Raw genomic sequence first — 19,544 nt, 5'->3', positions numbered from 1 at the left:
TGGTTAGAACGTCAACTGTACTTGGACCTAGATGGGGCCTGGGGAAAGCAATATTTTGGGTGAATGGTCTTTTAGGAACAGGCCAGTTGGGGTAAGGGAGTCCATGGGGATGTAGGTGGACAGGAAGCAGGAATCGGAAAGCTGTAGGGGTCAGGATGATGGGAAAGAGGAAGGAGGAAGAGGTGGCGCTTTGGGAATGAGTAGGTGCCTCCTGGAACTGTGACTGGGTGGGGCCATGAATTAATCCTAGGGGGTGGAGGGGGCAGGATTAAAGATTAAGGAGGGCAGAGGTGGGGTCAGAATTTGGAAGAAAGCCAGGGATGGGGATCAGATGAAGTTTGGAGAGAGAGCTGTGGTGTCATAAGGATAAGGGATTAAGATGGGCAGAGAGAGGGTTCATATCAAAATTGGTATAGTCCATACTGGAGGAATTTAAGTTTGGATTTAGGGACCAAATCTAGTGTCAAAAGTAAGTTTTTGTTTTTGTTTTGTTTTGTTTTTTTTAAAGATAAACTTTTAAAAAGCATCTAACCATGATTCTCATATGCATATATATATATGATAAACATCAAATATTTTGATTTATTAATAAACAATGGAGCTGTTAAGATATTACAAAGAACCACATAGGTAGAGGCAATAAGGAATGCCGAAATGAATTTATAAATAGATACAAAACTCGTTTATTCTACATTGGTGGGGGGAGGGAAATTGATTATACTTCCACCTGCCAAAACTCATTTGCACAGTATGGACAAGCATGATTTGCATTGCTATCAGCTGTCTATGATTTATGGAGTTGTAAAGTAGCTCAAAGACAATAATAGAAGCAGAGACCCCATAAAATCAGATAACCCATTTAATTTTCCATCACAGACATCTGTTGGGTCCATCTCAAAGTCTTTCATGTTTTTCCCTACATTAGGAACAAAAGTTTATGGACAGGTTTAGGATGGGTCTGATGGTAGCATTTGGAATGCAGATGGGCTTGGGGAGAAGAGGCACAGGGAGAGGATGGGGTAAGGAGTTGGTTTTGAGGATAGGAGTTCTGGATGGGAAGGATCTGAGGATAAAAATGTTGATGAAGTCCTATTGGGTTGGGGTTAGAGATGGAGCCAAGAATGAGGATTTGGAAGGGAAGTGTTGAAATATGACTGAACTGTGGAGGGGGGAGATGGTAATAATGAGGACTAGATGTGAGGTTGAGTGTCTGTGGGTTTTGGTGGGAGTGGGCTGGTTCATAGCTATGAGTTCCTTTCAAGGTGACAGAAAGAGCATTGTCTTTCCCCACCTTGAAATTCCCCCCACCTCACAAGGTTGGCCCCAGAGTGGGCACTGAATTCACTCTTTTTGAGTAGTGTTGAGTTCAGGTTGGGTGGAGGGAAGATGCAGGAGGAGAGGATGTGGGTTAAGTGAGGTGACTGACAAGCTTGTGTGGGAAGTTAGGGTACTTAGGCCCTCTTGTGGCCTGTGTCCACACTTCAGAAAAGCCTTTCGTGCTGGGAAGGGCTGGAAACCTGGAGTGGGGGTGGCTGGCTTTGGCGTTTGCTTTGGGATGAGTATGAGGTCAGTGATGACATTAGGCCTGGACTTAGGTTGGCTGACTCACATTGAAGTGAAGTCATTGGTCCACCAAGAGTTGGCTGCATTCCACCCCCTCACTGGATCAGTAAGGCAGCTGGAGTCCACGGAGGGCAATGAGCTGCCCAAATCACACAACTAGACCAAATGCAGGTGTACTGGCTCATAGATCAGGGTCTTTCCCCCAACAGAGGGCAGAGCTGGAGAAAGGACTAGAAAAAGAGGCAGTGTCCCTAGTGGTTCAGAACTGAGACTGGAGCAAGACTGTTTAAGTGGCATGAATTAAAGTGACATGGCCACTCTGTGCCTCAGTGTCCCCATTTGCAAAATGGCGCTATCAACAGTATAGGATCTCCATGCCTCATGAGGAGGGTTAAATGAGTTAATATTTGAAGGTGCTTAGATGAGAGCCTGACACAGACCAAGGGCCACAAATGTGCTTGTTAAGTAAAGCTGGAAATGGAGGTAGCCTGAGGTTTCTGGAGGCCCCACCCTTGCTTGGCTTCAAAATGGGGTTCTTTGTCAAGCAAGGACTGGAAGTTCTGGTTGGAAGTGCTGGCTGGGATGAGAAAGTTGGTCCCACACCCAGGCTCAGAGGAGAGGCCCCGATGCAAACCTGAAGGGAGGGGGAGACAGAGAAAGACACTAAGGGATAAAAACAGAGAGACAGAAAGAAAGGGTGGGTGGGAGAGGGCAGAGGGAATGCAGAGGGAGAGAGAGGCATGAAGATGGAGAAGTCTAGCGAGAAACTGGAGTTGCGCTCTTGGAGCGAAAGGTGCACACGGAGTGGAAACCTATGAATTCTTCTCTAGAGCTGGGTCCATGCTGGGAAGGATGTCACCCTAGTCACCATCTTTCCTGTGTAGCAACAGCAAACCACTTTTCACCCATCAGAATAGCAAAAACTAGAAAGGTCAGTCTTGCCACCTACCTGTGTCTGTGCCCACATCCTCTGCCTCCTCTCCTATAGACCGAGCCCTCTACTTGTCCACTTGTGCCTGATCTCCCTTCCCCCTCACCTTCCTGGGAACACTGTTCCAGCCAGCTCTTCTGAGCTCCCTTGTCTGCATCCCTTTTGTTCTTCCCCAGCCAGCAGTCTCATTAACATAGGAACATGCTGCAATTGCTCCCATGTTTCATGAAAGGAATTAAGAACAAGAAAGGAAACCTCTCAACCTTCAGGCTCTCCTTCAGCATTTTTTTTTTTTTTGGCTGCATTTTGTTTTCCCCATGAATACAATTCTTTTCTAAAAAGTTGGCTACACTCACTGTCTGCAACTCCTGTCCTCCTGCTCTCTCTTGAGCCCACTCCATGCAGGCTTTCTCCCCCACGACTCCACCAGCCAGACCCATGTCAAGGGTGCCAGTAACTTTGGTGTTGCTGAACCCATCTTACTTGAGTTATCAGCAGCGTTTAACAAGTGGATCACTCCCTGTTCCTTCAGAGAGATTTTTCCTCGGCTTCTGGGACACTTCACCCTCCTCCTGGTCTTCCTCATAGCTCAGTGGCTGTTCCTCACCCGCGTCTGGTGCTGCTTTCTCCTGTCCTGTCTCTACATGGCGGAGTATCGCAGGGCACGGCACTTGGTCCTCTTCTCTCCTCTGTCTACACTCACTCCCTCGGTGATCTCATCAGGCCTGGTGGTTTTAAATACCATCTACATGCTGACGACTCCCAAATTTAAGTCTCCAGCCAGACCTTGCTCCTGAACTCTCAACTTGACATACAACTGTCTGCTTCACATCTGCAGGTCCAAACCCAAGCAGGCTCCTCTAGCAGTCTTGATCTTCTCCATCGGTGGTCTCTCCATTGTTCCAGTCCTCAGAAGTGAAAACCTTCGTCTCTCCTTTGGATTCCTTTTCTCACACATCCATCTTATTATTGAACCTCGTCAGCTCTGCCTTCAAAATAGATCCCAAATCAAACCATTTTTCAACTCACCCTCCACCTTTGCCACCTGCGCCCTCCCAGCCACCGTCATCTCCCACCTGGATTTTTGCAAATTTCCTATCTGGGCTCCATGTTTCTGGCCTGTCCACCTACACCCTATTTTTGACACAGCAGCCAGAGTGACCTTTTAAGAGAATGTGTGTCAGGGCAGGTCAGTCCTCTTCTCAAAATCCTACCTCCCACATTGCTCGAAGTGAATGTCCCATTTCCTGATGGTGGCTACAAGTCTCTAGACATCATCCACCGTCTCTTCCTGCCAGCCCTTCTCATGCCAAGCACCCTCTCAGAGCCTCGTCCAAGCCACATGTCTGCATAGTTTCTTCCCTTCTTGTCCTCCTCTCTCTGAAGAGTTTCATGACCACTGTAGCTGGGAATTCCCTAGACAGGTTCAGCGGATCACTAGAAGGACTCACAGAACCCAGAGAAGCTGCTATACTGGTGGTTTCAGTTTATTACACGTACAAATACAGCATCAAAGAAGCAGAGGAAAATGGTGCACAGGGCAGAGTGTGGGAGAGCCCAGCCATGAGATTCAGAATAACTCACTCCCGCATTGCTTCTTTTCCCAGCAGCGATGTGTGCTAACACATGCAGGGTACCGCCAACGGGGGAAGATCCCCTGAGCCTTTGTGTTCGGGGTTTTCACTGGGGGTCAGGCACATGGCTGTCCCCTTGCATGGCTGACGTTATTCTCTAGCGCCTCCAGAGGCCAAACAGATACAACATGCCCCAAGGCTTCTACCATGTCATTTTTATTAGGAGAGACAATCAGGCATGAGGAAGGCGGGTCAACAAAGACACTGTTACGGGCAGAAGAACTGGCAAGGGCCAAACCTTTCTTTCTGTACAGCTTTTGGACAACCCAGGCCTGCCGAGTTAACTCACAACCACCTACTTAAAATTCCTCCTCTGACATTCTCTATCCCCCTTATTCTGCTTGACTTTTATCCAAGGCACTCCCATCTATAATACTTCGTTTTTTACTTATTCATTTATGTATTTCCTGTGCGCCTCTCCTTTCAAAGTGAGTTTCCTTGGGGCAGAAGTGCTTATCTGTTTTGCTTATCTGTCATAAAATGCAATGACTATTTGCTGGGTGAATATTCAAAAAATATTGAACAAAGCCAAATAGTCAATAAAATTCAATGAATATTCATGTATGTTACATGCGGATGTGACTTACATTTGCAGAATGAATTGAAAGCATTGCTGAGGGTGTGGGCAGACAAGAATCCTTCTAATCTAGACAAAAACCTGCCAGTTTTTGGTGCAATTAATCAAGAGTGGGCCTTCTGGTCCAATGATCCCACTTCTGTGTATATTCCAGAGAAGTCTTCAATAGGGACGTAAGGGGCATATCCCCAAATAGTCATTGCACTATGGCTTGGGTAGTGAAGGGAACCCAAGTGTCCATCCTTAAAGAACTGGGTAGTTAAATGTGGTGGACGTCTATAGTGAGTTGGTCCTTCTCAAACTTTAATATGCTTTGTGTCCCTGAGGATCCTATTAAAATGCAGGTTCTGGTTCATTTGGACTGGGGTGGGGCCCAAGACTCTGACCTCTACATGCTCCAGGTAATTCTGGTGCTGATGTTCCCTAGACCCTACTTTGAAAAGCAATGGTATAAACTAGAGTAGTGCTCACCAATGGAAGTTTGTGTGATGGTGGAAATGCTCCATTTATCGGTACTGTCCAAAATGGCAGCCACTAGCCACATACAGTTACTGAGCACTGGGAATGTGGCAAGAACAGCTAAGGAATGGAATCTTAACATATATTAAATTTAGCCAATTTTAATTTAAAAATTAAAGGAGCGTATGTGGCCAGTGGCTACCATATTGGGCAGTGCAGATGGAGAACACTCTAGCAATGAAAAGCAATAAATTAAATGAGCAAATGGCAACATGGAGAGGTTGTTAACACAGTGTTTGGTGGAATAAGATCTTATATTTTATACCTCAACCTTGGGGCACCTGGCTGGCTTAGTCAGTAGAGCATGTGACTCTTGATCTCAAGGTTGTGAGTTTGAGCCCCATGTTGGGCATAGAGACAACTTAAAAAGAAATACCTCAACCTGACTCCTCACTGACACCTGCCTTCCATGTACCCCATATAATCAAACTTAAGACATTGGTGATTGTATTTGCACTATTATTTTGCATACCTCTGAGACAGAGAAAGAAGCTGTCAATTAAATTATGATATAAAGCTAAGATACTAAGATGCCTCCTGATTTCAGAACTGTGAAAAATGTGAAGCAGCATGCATATGAGAAGCAATAAAGTGTGGTACTCAACCATCACATTGGGGGGGACAGTTGGGAAATCAGGTTAAAGTAATCTTTGATTGAAACTATTCTTATTTAGCTTTTTGGATGTAAGCTAAGAATCACAGCATAGGCTGTGTCTTCACCTCACTAGGGCCCACATCTATCCCAGGACACAGCTGCTCTTGTCCCGTTTCCACCACAGAGCTTGTATGCCTGCTACATATGAGAGCCAAGGTGTGTCTGCATCCCTGGGACAGAAGGTACAGCCTCCATGTCCCAACAATTGTTGGAGCTGCTGTAACCACGTGGGTCCCAGATCCATCACCTGAGAACTCTCGGGTCCTGTGCTGCCCCCCACAAGAGAACAAGTGAACACTGGTAAGACCACACTGGCTTCTACTCCAGCTGAGCTCTGCAGTATCCCAGCGCAGAACCATGAGGAAACAGATGCTAGGATCATTGGGTCATTCCTAGGCAGACCTGTCCTGTGCTGTGCTGGTAAGGATTTAACCAAAAAAGTTTTTACCATTTTATGTGGTGTAAATACTCATCCTTGGGCTGATACCAACCTACCAGTGCAATGTCACTAGGCACAGCATTGGAAAGAGATGTGGAGAGCTCACTGTTACAGATGTAATACAATAGACAAATATAACTTCAAAGAATAAATATTAGTGAAAATAATTAGGAATTGATGAATGTTGAGTATTTATGGACCTTCTTTTTAATATTCATATTTAACTGTAAGTTCATATAATTTAATTTTAATTTTAATTTTTTTTTTAAAGATTTTATTTATTTATTTGTCAGAGAGAGTGAGTGAGAGTGAGCACAGGCAGACAGAGTGGAAGGAAGAGTCAGAGGGAGAAGCAGGCTCCCTGCGGAGCAAGGAGCCCGATGTGGGACTCGATCCCAGGACGCTGGGATCATGACCTGAGCCGAAGGCAGCTGCTTAACCAACTGAGCCACCCAGGCGTCCCAATTTAATTTTTAATAATGGTTGTGTTTACCACCTGGCTCTCAAAATTCCTAAAGATTGGCCAATTGGCTCTTATGGGGGCTGGTATGAGCTGGTCCTGGCACTCTCTTCTTTACTTTACTTTTATTTTATTTTTTAAAGGTTTTATTTTTTTTAAGTAATCTCTACACCCAGCATGGGGGCTTGAACCTACAACCCCCAGATCAAGAGTTGTATGCTCCATAGACTGAGCCAGCCAGGTGCCCCTGTACTTTACTCTTAAATTATGTTTGTTGTTTCTTGTCTGTCACCTCCTGCTGGAGTCTAAGCTCAGTGAGGGGAAGCATTTATATTCATCTGGCTTGTTCAGAGCTCAAATTCCAGAACTTAGAACAATGGCTGGTGTACTGTAGGGGCCCAAAAAATCGTCTTTGGTGAATATAAGAAAGAGAATGAGATCCCTAACACAATGGCTTCATGTAAATTAGAAGCAATAGCTTGTGATGAGGCATGTTTTGCAATGATGCATGGTATTCAGGGCCATATGTGTTGGTGCCTGTGGGGAGGGAGGGTACTGGAGTCAGGGATGACAGATGAAATAAAGAAATAAAATGAGAGCAGGTCTCTGCCAGGACTTGAACTCCAGAGGGTGATTAACTCAACTCTCTTCACCTGAGATCTGATTGGAAAAAAGAGAACCTTTTTATATGCATAGGGTTTTCCAAGAAATGGAGTGAATCTTTGCCCTCCCTACCATGGACATCAGCAGTCCCTGCTCACAGGACCCAGAGCTGAGGCTCAGGGAGGGCAGTCTTGCTCAGGGTCAGGCTGTAAGACTGGGTGTTTCCTTCTACCACACCAGACACTGTGGCTGGGGAATGCCCTCAGAGAGCAACACGCACCCCACTCAGCCTTCGTCAGGAACACAGTTCCTGGCTGGGCACCATGAAGCCACTGTAGGCATATTCATAGGATGAAGTAAATGAACCAATGAATGAAATTTAGGATTCTTCAGTTTTTATTATTAGTTATCTGGTTTTATTTTTATTTAATTTATTTATTTCTTTTTATAGATTTTATTTATCTATTGACAGAGAGAGAGTGAGAGAGAGAGGACAAGCAGGGGGAGTGGCAGAGGGAGGGAGAAGTAGACCTGTTGAGCAGCGAGCCTGATGTGGGGCCCTGTCCCAGGACCCTGGGATGTGACCTGAGCCAAAGGCAGATGCCTAACCAACTGAGCCACCCAGGCGCCCCTGTTTATCTGGTTTTTAGATACACTAAGAGTTTTGAAAAATGTGTTCTTTGGGGTATGGTGCAAGTTTTGTGCTTTCATGTTCCTATATCTGTACCTAAGGGTCCTTGAATGATGATATTGTGGGGGTGTGGAGAGAAATCCTGAAGGAACGTCTCTGGAAAGGAGAGTTCTGGGTCAGGAGTCCAGATCAAGAGGCTGGAGGCCAGGACTCCTGGGTCTGAGGGAGGAGGGGACTGGGGGTCAGGACTCTTGGGTCTGAGGGAGGAGGGGCTGGGGACTAGGACCCTGGGTCTGAGAGAAGGGGGCTAGGACTCTGGGTCTGAGGGAGGAGGGGGCTGGGGGCTGGGACCCCGGTGTCTTGGCGTAGAGAGAGCAATATCTGGGGAAGCAGATGCGCTGGTGTTCAGTTACACCAGCAATCATTTGCCCCATATGGTTTTCCGGATCCAAGTTTGGTACTTGCACAGGTTGGTGTAGACTCCAGGATAGCCGGGAAGGGCGCAACGTTCCATCCCCCAGGACACAAGGCCCTGGAGCTGTCCTTTGCACACCAGGGGTCCCCCCGAATCACCCTAAAGGGGAGAGGCCGAAATGGAGACACCCATGGACAGATGGTCAGAGGCATGGGTGTGGAAAACCCAAGAGGCAAAGGTGAGGAAGGAGGTGGGCTGAGAGCCCTGGCAGGGCTCAGGAGATATCAGCCGGAAGCGTTGGGGTCACTGCCTTCCCTCTTCCCTGGTTCCTGCTGCCTCTGCCTCTTGGGGCTCACTATGCTGCTCTAGAAAACCGTATGCTTCTTTATCTCCCCGTCTCTGGAGCCACCTCTCAGGGATGGGCTAAGGTCTCTAGAGTCCCTGAGCACAGATTTCCCAGTGCCCACATGAAATAACAACAATGAGAGCACCACTGCTTTCCATGCACTACCACCTCATTCCACCATCTCCCCTAAGAGGTGCTACCCCCACCTGACAGATTAGTAAACTCAGGCACAGGGGATTAGGTCTATTATCCAAGGGTGTAAAACTATCAGGCAGCCCAGCTGTTACTATCTCTCTCAGTCTATGGGAGGCCCCTGCTGATTTTCATGCTCCTGAGATCCTTTGAAACCCAAGTCCCAGCCCCAAACAATCCCCCTCCCCCAGCTCTCCTCCTGGGCCTCACCTGACAGGAGTCCTTCCCACCTTGGGGGACACCTGCACAGACCATGCCAGCAGTGATGGCTTGGGAATAAGCCCGCCGACACTCCTGATCCGAGGAGATGTTGATGTTCACACACTGCAGGGAGTTGGGGTAACTGACTGGGGGGCACAGAAAGGTTACAAGTGAGGGTTCTACCTTCCAGCAGGACCAGGAGTCTGGGGACTGACCTCCTCCTCCCTCAGACCAAGGAGTCCAGGCCCCCCAGTCCTTCCTTCCCAGGATGTGGGAGTACTCACCAATGGGGCTAGATGTGGTGCCCCAGCCTGACACATGGCAGGGGGTTCCTGGGCTTGCGCAGGAGCTGGTTATGGTGATGGGCCTCACTGCCCTCCCCAGCCGAACGGGCCGCTCCAGCTGCAGCAGCATCAGGTCGTTATTGTGAGTCCGGGAGTTGTATTGGGGGTGTGGCACCTGACGAACCACACGTAGCACCTGCTGGGTGGCCTCCCAGTTCTTCAGGTTATGCTTGCCCAGGGCTACGTGAAGGATCCTAGTCCATAAACCCCAAAAGTTGCACTGCTCAGGATCTGACCTGGAGACCCCTCCCCATCCTCTGGCCCCATACTCTTCCCTGGTGATGAATTTTCCACAAGTCTCAACTGCTTATGGAGCATTTGATGGACTGCTGTGCTCTTCTTTCCCACAAACTGTGCATTCTCTCTTGGGCCAATCCTACCATACACCTTTTCCTCTTTTGAGCTATGCTCTGCTTTCTGGCTTGGGTATAAGGTGATAATTGTGAGTTCTTGGCTCAGTGTTGGGTTCTAGGCTCTGAATTCCAAGTGAGAGTCTGGGCTATGGCTCTAGGCTCTAAATCAGGATTGAAATGCTGGACTAGGCTCCAGGGAGGCTCCATCCTGGTCCCAGCCTGGCCCCTGGGTTCTAGATATTTTGAACGTTTGAGTCTAAGCTAGAATCTGGGCTTTCTAGATTGCTAATGGATCATGGCATACTTCCTAGATATGGGTGTGAGCTTCTGGTGTTAGGATAGGCTGTGGGTTCTATTTTGAGCTCTGCATTATGGTTTGAGTCTGGATTCTAGAATGTTGATTTGAGCTCTTAGTCTTAGGTAGTCTCAATTCTAGATTTAGCAATGGATTCTGGACATGGATACAAGCTTCAGTTTCTAAGTTGCTAGGTTGAGTTCTGGGTTCCTGCTTAAGTTTTGGTTTTTGACCTGGGTTTTAGGCAATGGCTTGAGCTCTGTGTTTGAGCTTAGGGTCCTAAACATCAGTCTGAGTTCTTGATTCTTGGCTAGGCTTTGTTTCAGATGGAATTACAGTTATGGTCTGGACTCTCGCTTCTAGACTCTAGTCCGAGCCCTTGACCTCAGGTTGAGCTCTGGCTTCTAGATGGAGCTCCAGAAACTTTGGATCCAAGTTTCTAGATGTTGCCTTGCATTCTGAGCTTTGCATTCTAGATTCTGCACTAGGTTTGGGGCTCTGGGTTCTACATCAGACTTTAGTTTATGGCATTAGATCTGGTTTATAGGCACTGGGTGGGCTCTTTCTTGGATCTGGGTTCTATGTTTAGGTCTAGACTCTTGGAAGGGCTCTGAGTTCTGTATGGGGCTTCAGATTATGGTCTTCAGTTGGACACTAGGTTGAAGTTTGGGTTCCAGCTGCTAAAAAAGAAGCTGTAGACTAGATTCTGAATTAAAAATTGCCTTTAGAATAGGTTCTGGGTCTGTGTGTTCTACATTCTGAGCTAATGTTCTAGCTGTAAACAAGGTTCTAGATTTATGGCTAGACTGCAGGTCTGGACTAGACTTTGAATTCTAAGTTTTGAGAGGTGTCCTGAGTTACTAAATGTAGACCATGCCCTAGACTGAACCACCAATCTGGAATGGGCTCCTAATCTTAGTCTCTACGTAGAGCTTGGCCTCTAGATAGATCTCCAGATTATATTAAGTACTACTTTCTGTGTGGGACTCTACACTGGCCTTTGGGTTCTAAACTGTCAATCTGCTTTCAGAATCTAAACCGAGGGGCACCTGGGTGTCTCATTCAGTTGAGTGTCAGACTTGTGGTTTGGCTGGGATTGTGACCTCAGGGTGGTGGGATTGAGCTCCGCCTTCAGTCCTGCTCTCAGTTTAGAGTCTGCTAGAGATTCTGTCTCTCCCTCTGCCTTTCCCCCTGCTTGCTCTCTCTCTCTCTCTAAATAAATAAATAAACAAATAAAATCTTAAAAAAGAAAAAAAGAATCTAAACCGAGTTCAAGATTTATGGCTGGATTCCATATTCTGAGCTGTGTTGGTAATTCTAGGCTCTTATCCAGACCCAAACCAGGCCCCAGCTACTACATTAGGTGCAACACAATGCTTGGGTTTCTTAGCTGGGCTCTGGGGCTCTAGACTCTGGAATTCACTTGGCACAAGAGTGGGGGAGGGGATTACTCACGGGCGTGCACAGTGAGCAGCAGTGATGGCCCACTTGCCTGACAGGAGGGCCCCTCCACAGAGGAAACGACGAAAGGGACCTGCCAGTAGTGCTGCCTGCCATGGCTGGGAGTTCTGGACGCATGTGTAACCACCAATTATCTTGTTCTCATCCCTTTGGCTCTGTGCCATGGCTAGGAACAGGCAGGGGTGGGGTGGGGAAAGCAGATGACCAAATGCTCTTCACCTCCCAACTCTCTAGGACGTCTGGGACCCACAAATCCCTTTTTACAACCTACACCCTAAACCACCCATCTCTATCTGCCCACGCAGTATGAGATCTGTGAGATATGCCAAATGTCGGCCGTTATCGGCCAACACCTCCCCCCTTCATCTCCACAGTACAGCCCTTGATCCCATGGCCACCTCATCCAGGGCTCTGACATATCTACTATGATTTTATTCTCCCATAAGTAGTTTATATCATCACTTCTCATAACGTGTCACAGTTCCCCCCATTAACCTTTCTTGAACACACTCAAGGAGCTCCCTGTCCTTTTTCCAGCCTTCACACTCTATATGGCCCTCCCCAGGACCCACCGTCTTCCCACTGTCTTGCCCCACACCCACTCCATCTGCCAATCCTCACCCCGCCCCACCCTCCAACCCCCTACCATCACCCTTACTCCCATCACCACCAACAACATGCCATCTTTCCGTTAGTTTTGCAGCCTCCTTTTATATTTATTTATTTATTTATTTATTTATTTATTTATTTATTGCAGCCTCCTTTTAAATAAAACCCAGACAGGACTGAACAGTTCTCCAGCAGTCCTCATTTATTTCTTCCCATCTCCTTCAACTCCGGTACCCTCATATCTCCTGATATCTCCACAACTCAGAACCCAGACCCCCTCCTAAAGGCTCCTCAGTCAAGACCCCCAAAACCACACCCATACCTTCTCACCAGGTCACCCCTGAGTACACTGGGTCCCTGAGAACCCTCCCCATCTCTTCTCAACATCTCCAGGAGACTGTCCTTACCTCAGACCCCACCGCTGTCTTACCTAGAGCCACGATCTGGAATGCTGTCAGCAGGAAGAACATTCTGGGGGCTGGGGGTTGGGTTCTGGCAAATGCAGAGAAGAAGTGAGAAAGAAGCAGGCTGCAAGAAAGCCAGAGTTTGAGGGACAGAGAGGACCTTACACAGAGACCAAGACCTTTGGAGACATGGATGTACCTCTGTGTGTGGAGGACGTGGCGGTGGTGTCTTGCCTCCCTGTCACTCCGTGGAGGCCTTTTATCCTGGTCTGGGCAACTGGCCCTGCCTCCTGCCCTTCTCCTGACATTTTTTTTTATAGCCCGGTTCCTATTCCAGGGCTCCCTGTCCTATCTCCTCCCTCCCCTCTCTGGCCAGAGAAGCAGCCACAACATTAATGAGAACCCGCCCAGTGATGGTGTTTAATCTGGGAGGAACCTCAGGAGGGGGGACCCCAGGGCAAGGTGGACAGGATGGGGGTCTCACGGGAAGGTGCTGGGAGGGGTGGGGTGGGGGACAGAGACACAGAGAAGTCTGGGAAATGAAAGAGAAGTCACATATGACCCAGAGATAGGGTCAGAGAAACACAGGCCAGAGAGAGGAGTCAGAGGGAGAGAGACTAGGGAAAGATGGGGAAGGGGAAGGAAGATGAATGTAGAAACAGGGACAGAGGAGGCAGATTCGGGGAAAGACAAGGGAACAGGGGAAGCCCAGAAACAGATTCATGGAGAGGGCAGAGTGGGAAAGCAGAGGGTGGTTGGGGTGGGGGGGGAACAGAGGAAAGAGGCTGGGGGGTGGGGGGCGGGAGGATGACAGGAATGGTGCAGACAAGTGCTGATACACTGTAGAGGAGGAAGAGGAAGATGAAGGACAAGGCAGAGGAGGGGGAGACAGGGAATGAAAGGTAACACAGGTGATGGGGACACAGACAGAGGAGACAGGCAAACATGGAAGGTGACAGTTGCCATGAGGAGGGAGGGAGAGGTGGGGCTGGGAACTGGCAGGAGACAGGACGGGCAGGAGGCACCTGGGACTGCCTTGTTCCCCTAGGCTTTTGTGGTTCTCACAGTCTTGGGAGTTTGGGGAGCAGGGGACCCAGCAGGGAGGAGGGGTTCAGTACAGAACTGGGGTCCTCCAGCTGAAGCTCTGCAGAGGGGCAGGGGCAGATTGGGGGACAGAGACAGAGAAGGAGACCCAGAGAGAGGAAGAGAGACAATGGTGAGGTGGAAGGGGCTCCAGGTGGCCAAGGAGGGGCTCTGAGTTCCAGGGACCCCTCCTAACTTGGGGCAAGGCCCACTCCCCTCAGCACCTCCCAGCCTCTTAAATTCCTTAATGACTGCAGTTTGTCCCTGGGCCTGAGCAGGGCACGGTGACTCAGGAGGCAACCTCTGCACTCTCCCTCTCCTGACACCCCAGCACCACCCCCCCCATCCCCCACCCAGACTGGCTCCCAAACCACTTTCCTTCCTCTCTGCCTGGTCTGCTGCTTAGCCCCTGTCTCTGTCCCTGGGGACTCACTCCGAGCATTTGAACCCACACGCTCACCTCCCTGTGTGCATTTTATTGTTTCCTGTGATCTGGTCTGAGGAACTGAAGGTGTCAGTTCTGGCTCTGGCAAACCAGAAGGGTAGGATGCTAAACAGAAGGGAAGACACCCCCTAGGGCACAGGGGGCCTGGGAGGGGCTGTCTGCACCTGGGGACCCTCATGGTGACACGGATGTACGCATGACATAATCTTCCATGGAAACACCATGCAGGGGCACCTGGGTGGCTCGGTTCAACTGCCTTTGGCTCAGGGCTCAGATCATGACCCCAGGACCACAGGGAGCCTGCTTCTCCCTCTCCCTCTGCCTGCTGCTTGCCCTGCTTGTACTCTCTCTCTCCATCAAATAAATAAATAAAAATCCTTAAAAAAGAAAGAAAGAAAGAAAGAAAGAAAGAAAGAAAGAAAGAAAGAAAGAAAGACCCATGCACACATGCACATAGGCAAACTTATGCACAGAGACCTGGAACTAGACCTTAAGAGTCTGGCTACTGGCCCTCGGGGATTTCCTGGGACTGATACAGCCTGCAGGAATTTATCTATGACAACATCGCCACTGGGGGAAGCTGAGAGGAGTCCATGGGATTCTATCATTTGAACAATTTCTTACAGTCTGTAAGTATTTCTTTTTATTTTTCTCTCCATAATTTATTTCAAAATAAACATCAACAAAACAGAATTTCTGGGTAAAGGGAGCTCACCCCCTCCATCTGAGCATAAACTTTGATTTGATGGACTCAGGGGGATCCTCTGCTGAATTGAGAGGCTCTGGTAAGCATGAGGTCTCCCTCTGCCTAAAAAGAAGGCTCTGAGGGGCACCTGGGTGGCTCGGTAGGCTGCGCACCTGTCTTCAGCTCAGGTCATGATCCTGGGGGTCCTGGGATGGAGCCCTGGGTCGGGCTCCGTTCTCGGTGTGGTCTGCAGTTTGCAAACCCTCTCCTGTTTGTGCTCTCCATCTACTGACACCCCAGGTGTCTCTTGACACTCCCTTTGCCCCTCTGCCTGTTCAGGATCTCTCTCTCTCTCAAATAATAAATAAAATCTTTAAAAATTTTTAAGTAGAATAAAAAGAAGGCTCTGCTTAAGCAGAAGCCTTTAGTGAACCCAAGAGAGCCCTAGTGAAAGGCTGGCCCATGCACCCCAAGTATGCTCCCCTCCTTCTCACTCCCCAGCCCAGCCCCCGTCCTTGCATGCTCCACCAGGTTACTCAGCACCCTCCTGCCAGAATCCAAAACCTGGGCCGCCTGCTCACCACTCCACCCACCACCTTAGCAGTGTTGTTGGCTCTGACATGGGTGTGCAAAAGATATTCAATGAGTGAATGAACGAATGAACAAACAGATGTCCGGAGTCCTTGCCTTCAAGTTGCTCATGGTCTGGTGGGAAAGGCCAATGGAGCAATAGGAAACTTGGTCCAGGGTGATGTGCCCGTGAAAAGGAATATGGAAGGGCCTGATGAAACCCCAGGAGTGGGGAAGGGTTCCCGAAGGGCGGGCTGTCTCAGCTGGGGCCTGTGGTGGATGAGTAGGAGTTCGCCAGGGGGTTGGAGGGAGTGTAGGGTAGTGGTGGGGTGGGGGAGAGGGGAAGGGCTTGAGTAAAGACCTCCCGGCAGGAGGATGGTGACAGAGCTCAGAGGGTTGGAGGGAAAAGTGGCCAGGAGAAGCAGAAGCTCAAGGGCGATTCTGAGCAGGGGAGAGAAGAACCCTTAGGATCCTTGGTGGAGACCTATTTCTGGAGCTCAGGAAGGCTGTTTGGTTAGAGACAGCGGCGGGGCGTTATTAGCTCAAGTGGCAATGGAAGCCAGAGTGCCTGCAGCCCATGTAGGGAGACTGTATCGAGCGAGAGGACCAGGGACATCTGCCCAGGACCCTAAGGAAGACCCCGGTTTAGGGGGCAGGGTGCTGAGAAGGAGCAAGGGGAGAGCTAGAAAGAAGGCCAGGAAAGGGTGGTGTTGGGAACGTTGAGATAGTTTTCCAGGAAGGAAGAGACTTGGGAGTGGGACCCAGTTGGTCATTGGGGAGACTGGAAGGTTTTCATGGCTGGTGGGACTGGAAGGGGGGTTGGGGGGTTGGGGAGGAGGTGGTGAGTGAAGACAGCCCTTAGATGGGGCAGGTGCAAGAGGTGTGTAACCATCCCAGGTTGGTGAGGAGAGGGGAAGGACATAAATAGCTCCCATTTACTGAGGACTTGGCACAGCCAAGCGCTGTGCTATGTTCTTTTGTTTTTGTCCTTTAATGCTCAGAGCTTTTAAAAAATTGATTTGCGGGATGCCTGTCTAGCTCGGTTGGTGGAGTATGCGACTCTTGATCTCTGGGTAGTGAGTTTTGAGCCCCATGTTGGGTGTAGAGATTAATTAAAAATAAAATCTTTAAAAATAAAAAAAAATTGAGGGCTGCCTGGGTGGCTCAGTCCGTTAAGCAGCTGGCTCTTGATTTCAGCTCAGGTCATGATCTCAGGGTCCTGGGATGAGCCCCACGGACCCGGCTCTGTGCTCAGCAGGGAGTCTGCTTGAGGATTCTGTCTCTCCCTCTCCCTCTGTGCCTCCCCTGCTCGCTCTCTCTCTCAAATAAATACACTTTTAAAAGAAATACAAAAATTTTTAAAAATTTGATTTTCTTTTTTATTGTGGTAAAATTTACAGAACATAAAATTCACCACTTAAATAATTTCTAAGTGGACAGTTCAGTGGCCTGAGACCGCATCCATCTCTGAAAGCTTCTGTCTTCCCCAGCCAGAGCTCTGTCCCTGTTCAGCACTTCCTCCCCATCCCCTCACCCCAGCCCCATCCCCTCACCCAGCCCTGCCCTCCACGCCCCCACCTCCATCTGCTTTCCACCTCCATGGATGTGACCACTGGCATTCCCTTACGGAAGTGGAATCACTCTGTGACTGGTTTATTTCCCTGAGCACAACGTCCTCAAAGTTCATGTTGTCGCGTGTGTTAGAATTTCCTTCCTTTCTAAGATGGAATCATCTTTCATTGAACATTTTGTTTTACCAAGAATGCTCTCGTGGGGGTTCACGTCTTTCCTTCTTCCTCCCTCCCTGTCTCCCTCTCCCTCCTGCCTTCCTTAACTCTCCTTTCTTCCATTCAACAACACAGAGTACCTACTGTGCAGGAGTCACAGTTCCGAGCCCTGAGGATATAACCTTGAACCAGACAGAAATCCCTGCCCTGCTGAAGCTTACATCCTGGAAGTGGGGGCAACCAAGAGAAAGTTAAATAAGTACGACACATAATATTTCAATTTATCAGTGCTATGAAAAATAGTAAGAAAGTAGGGAGTGGAGTAGGGTCAAGGAAGGCCCAACTGAGGTGAACTTTGGGCAAAGATAAAAAGGTACTTGGGGATCTCCAGGGGAAGACTATTCCAGACAGAAGGAGCAACAGTGCAAAGGTCCTGAGGTGTGTCTGGGGACCAGTGAGGAGGCCAGCATGGCTGGAGCAGAGTGAGTCATGGAAATTGTGGACCCTATGGGATAGGTGCTATCTTGTCCCCATTTTACAGATGGAGAAACTGAGGCTGAGAGGAGGTGGCTGGTCCAGGGTCAGCCAGCTGGTCAGTGTAAGAGGAAGTATGCAAACTCCAGGACTATAGGAATCTCCAATCCACTACCAGAATCTTCTATTGTCTTCCAAGGTGATTTGAGAGTCAATTCCATTTATACACGGATTTGGGTATCCAACATAGTTTTAGCACATTTTTCATAAATTAACTCACCAAACCCTTCCCATGGTTTCGTGAGAAGGACGCTCTTATTATCATCAATGTACAGATGAGGAAGAGAAGTTGCCCGCCCAAGTTTACACAACGCTGAGTGGTGGCCCCGTGATTCTATGATTTGAACCCAGGCGGAGAGCTCTTAAAAACCACAGGGAATGAGATGCCCAAGAACAAAGGGGCAGATGGTGCAACTGCCAGAGTGGTGGGATTAGCTCCAGACAGGAGGAAAGACGCCTCTTCCATTGTTCCAGGAAGGAAGGAGGAAAGGGCGGGTGAGGTTTCAGGTGGGGTGTGGGTCCTGTGGCAGGAAGAGGAGGGAGGGCCCTTGGGTTGGCTTCTGTTTCCTCCGGGAAGATTGATGCCAGCTCACCTCAAGGGGCATCTGGGCAGGTGGGGTTGGGGTGGTGAGGGCGGCGGAGAAGGTGCCCGGGTGAAGCTGGCGGTCAAGAATTTAAAGGGGCATCATTTGAGCAGTTGGACGATTTTGTTGTTTTTCTCCAGCAAAGAGGCACGTGTAGGACTGAGTGATGGTGGGAGGAATGCTAAGACAAGGGAGTTGAGGACTCTAGGTTGGGGAAGGGGTGGACTGTGGGGTGTAGGAAGTGCAGACAGAGGGGCTTGGCAGAGGCTGCATGAGGGGGTCAGGGTGCCTTTGAGCCGGAAGAACAGGTACAGCAGAGCCACCCACAGCTCTGGGAGCACGGGAGGCTGTGGTCAGGGAGTGGGATGTGGGTTTTGTGGCTTCAGAGGTGGAGACTTTCTGGATGGAGATAGAGGCCAGGGTGCTGCCCTGGGAATGGGTGACGGGGGAAGTTGTCCCAGACCACATTTAGGCTGGGGGTGGGGTGCGGTTGCTGCAAAACCAGGGGGTTCTCTCTCTTCAACACTCCTGACCTTGTTGTCAGGGAATGCCCGTCTCCGTCTTCACTAAAAATAAACATCAGGCAGGTTGCCAAAGACCACGTAAACATCATCATGTTTAATCCCCACAGCAGCTTTATGAAGCTTAGATACTCTTACTAGCACCGTGTTACAGGGGAGGAAGTGGGATCTCAGACAAAAGTCACTCGTGCAATGGCATAGCGAGGCTTGGGACCTGGCTCATCCAACTGTTAAACGCCATGCTGCTCTGCCTTCAGATCTGGTTGTGTGCCATTGAGGGCAGGAAGTCCTCTGCTGGATCCCCAGCCCCTGGGACAGCCCAGCATACAATGAATGCTTGTGGAATGAGCACACAGACCCTCACCTCCGCCTTGTTGGGCCCCTGACCAGCTCTTGGCAATTTTTCTAGTACCTCCATGTGCCACATCTCTCTTCATCCCCCCATTGGCCTTGTGTAGTGCACACATAATCGCTCCCATTCTATAGATGGAGAAAACCCAGAGAAATGAGGTTAGTTGCCCAACTTTGCATGGTGAGCAAGGGGCGCAGCTGGGATTCAAACCTCAGCCAGTCTGACTCGATGCCCCTCTGCTGCTGATCTCACATGTCTGATTACCCAAACTTTCTGGGTAATCTCTCAGATGTCTCTGACTCAGCACCTGTATCTGCTACGTGCCAGGCAGCCTCTGTATGCACACCTGGGCACCCTTGATGCCAGGTCAACAGGCAGCAAACATTTCTGCCCCACCTCCCTCCATCTTTA

General features: G+C 49.2%; 1 protein-coding gene across 1 annotated transcript; it reads right to left on the bottom strand.

Annotated features, from left to right (window-relative positions):
- Positions 1–8,261: 8,261 nt before the first annotated feature.
- KLK14 (kallikrein related peptidase 14) lies at positions 8,262–12,701 on the bottom strand. Its single transcript, XM_059151161.1, has 5 exons — positions 12,659–12,701; positions 11,614–11,785; positions 9,451–9,704; positions 9,176–9,312; positions 8,262–8,586 (listed from the first exon to the last, which is right to left on the bottom strand). The coding sequence occupies exons 1-5, from the start codon at positions 12,696–12,698 to the stop codon at positions 8,434–8,436; spliced, it is 756 nt and encodes a 251-aa protein (XP_059007144.1). The 5' UTR covers positions 12,699–12,701; the 3' UTR covers positions 8,262–8,433.
- Positions 12,702–19,544: the final 6,843 nt, after the last annotated feature.

Source organism: Mustela lutreola, chromosome 16 (genome assembly GCF_030435805.1).
Source record: "Mustela lutreola isolate mMusLut2 chromosome 16, mMusLut2.pri, whole genome shotgun sequence".
Classification (NCBI taxonomy): Eukaryota; Metazoa; Chordata; class Mammalia; order Carnivora; family Mustelidae; genus Mustela; species Mustela lutreola.
The sequence above is the reverse complement of the archived record's forward strand: the minus strand, read 5'-3'. Positions and strand labels throughout refer to the sequence as shown.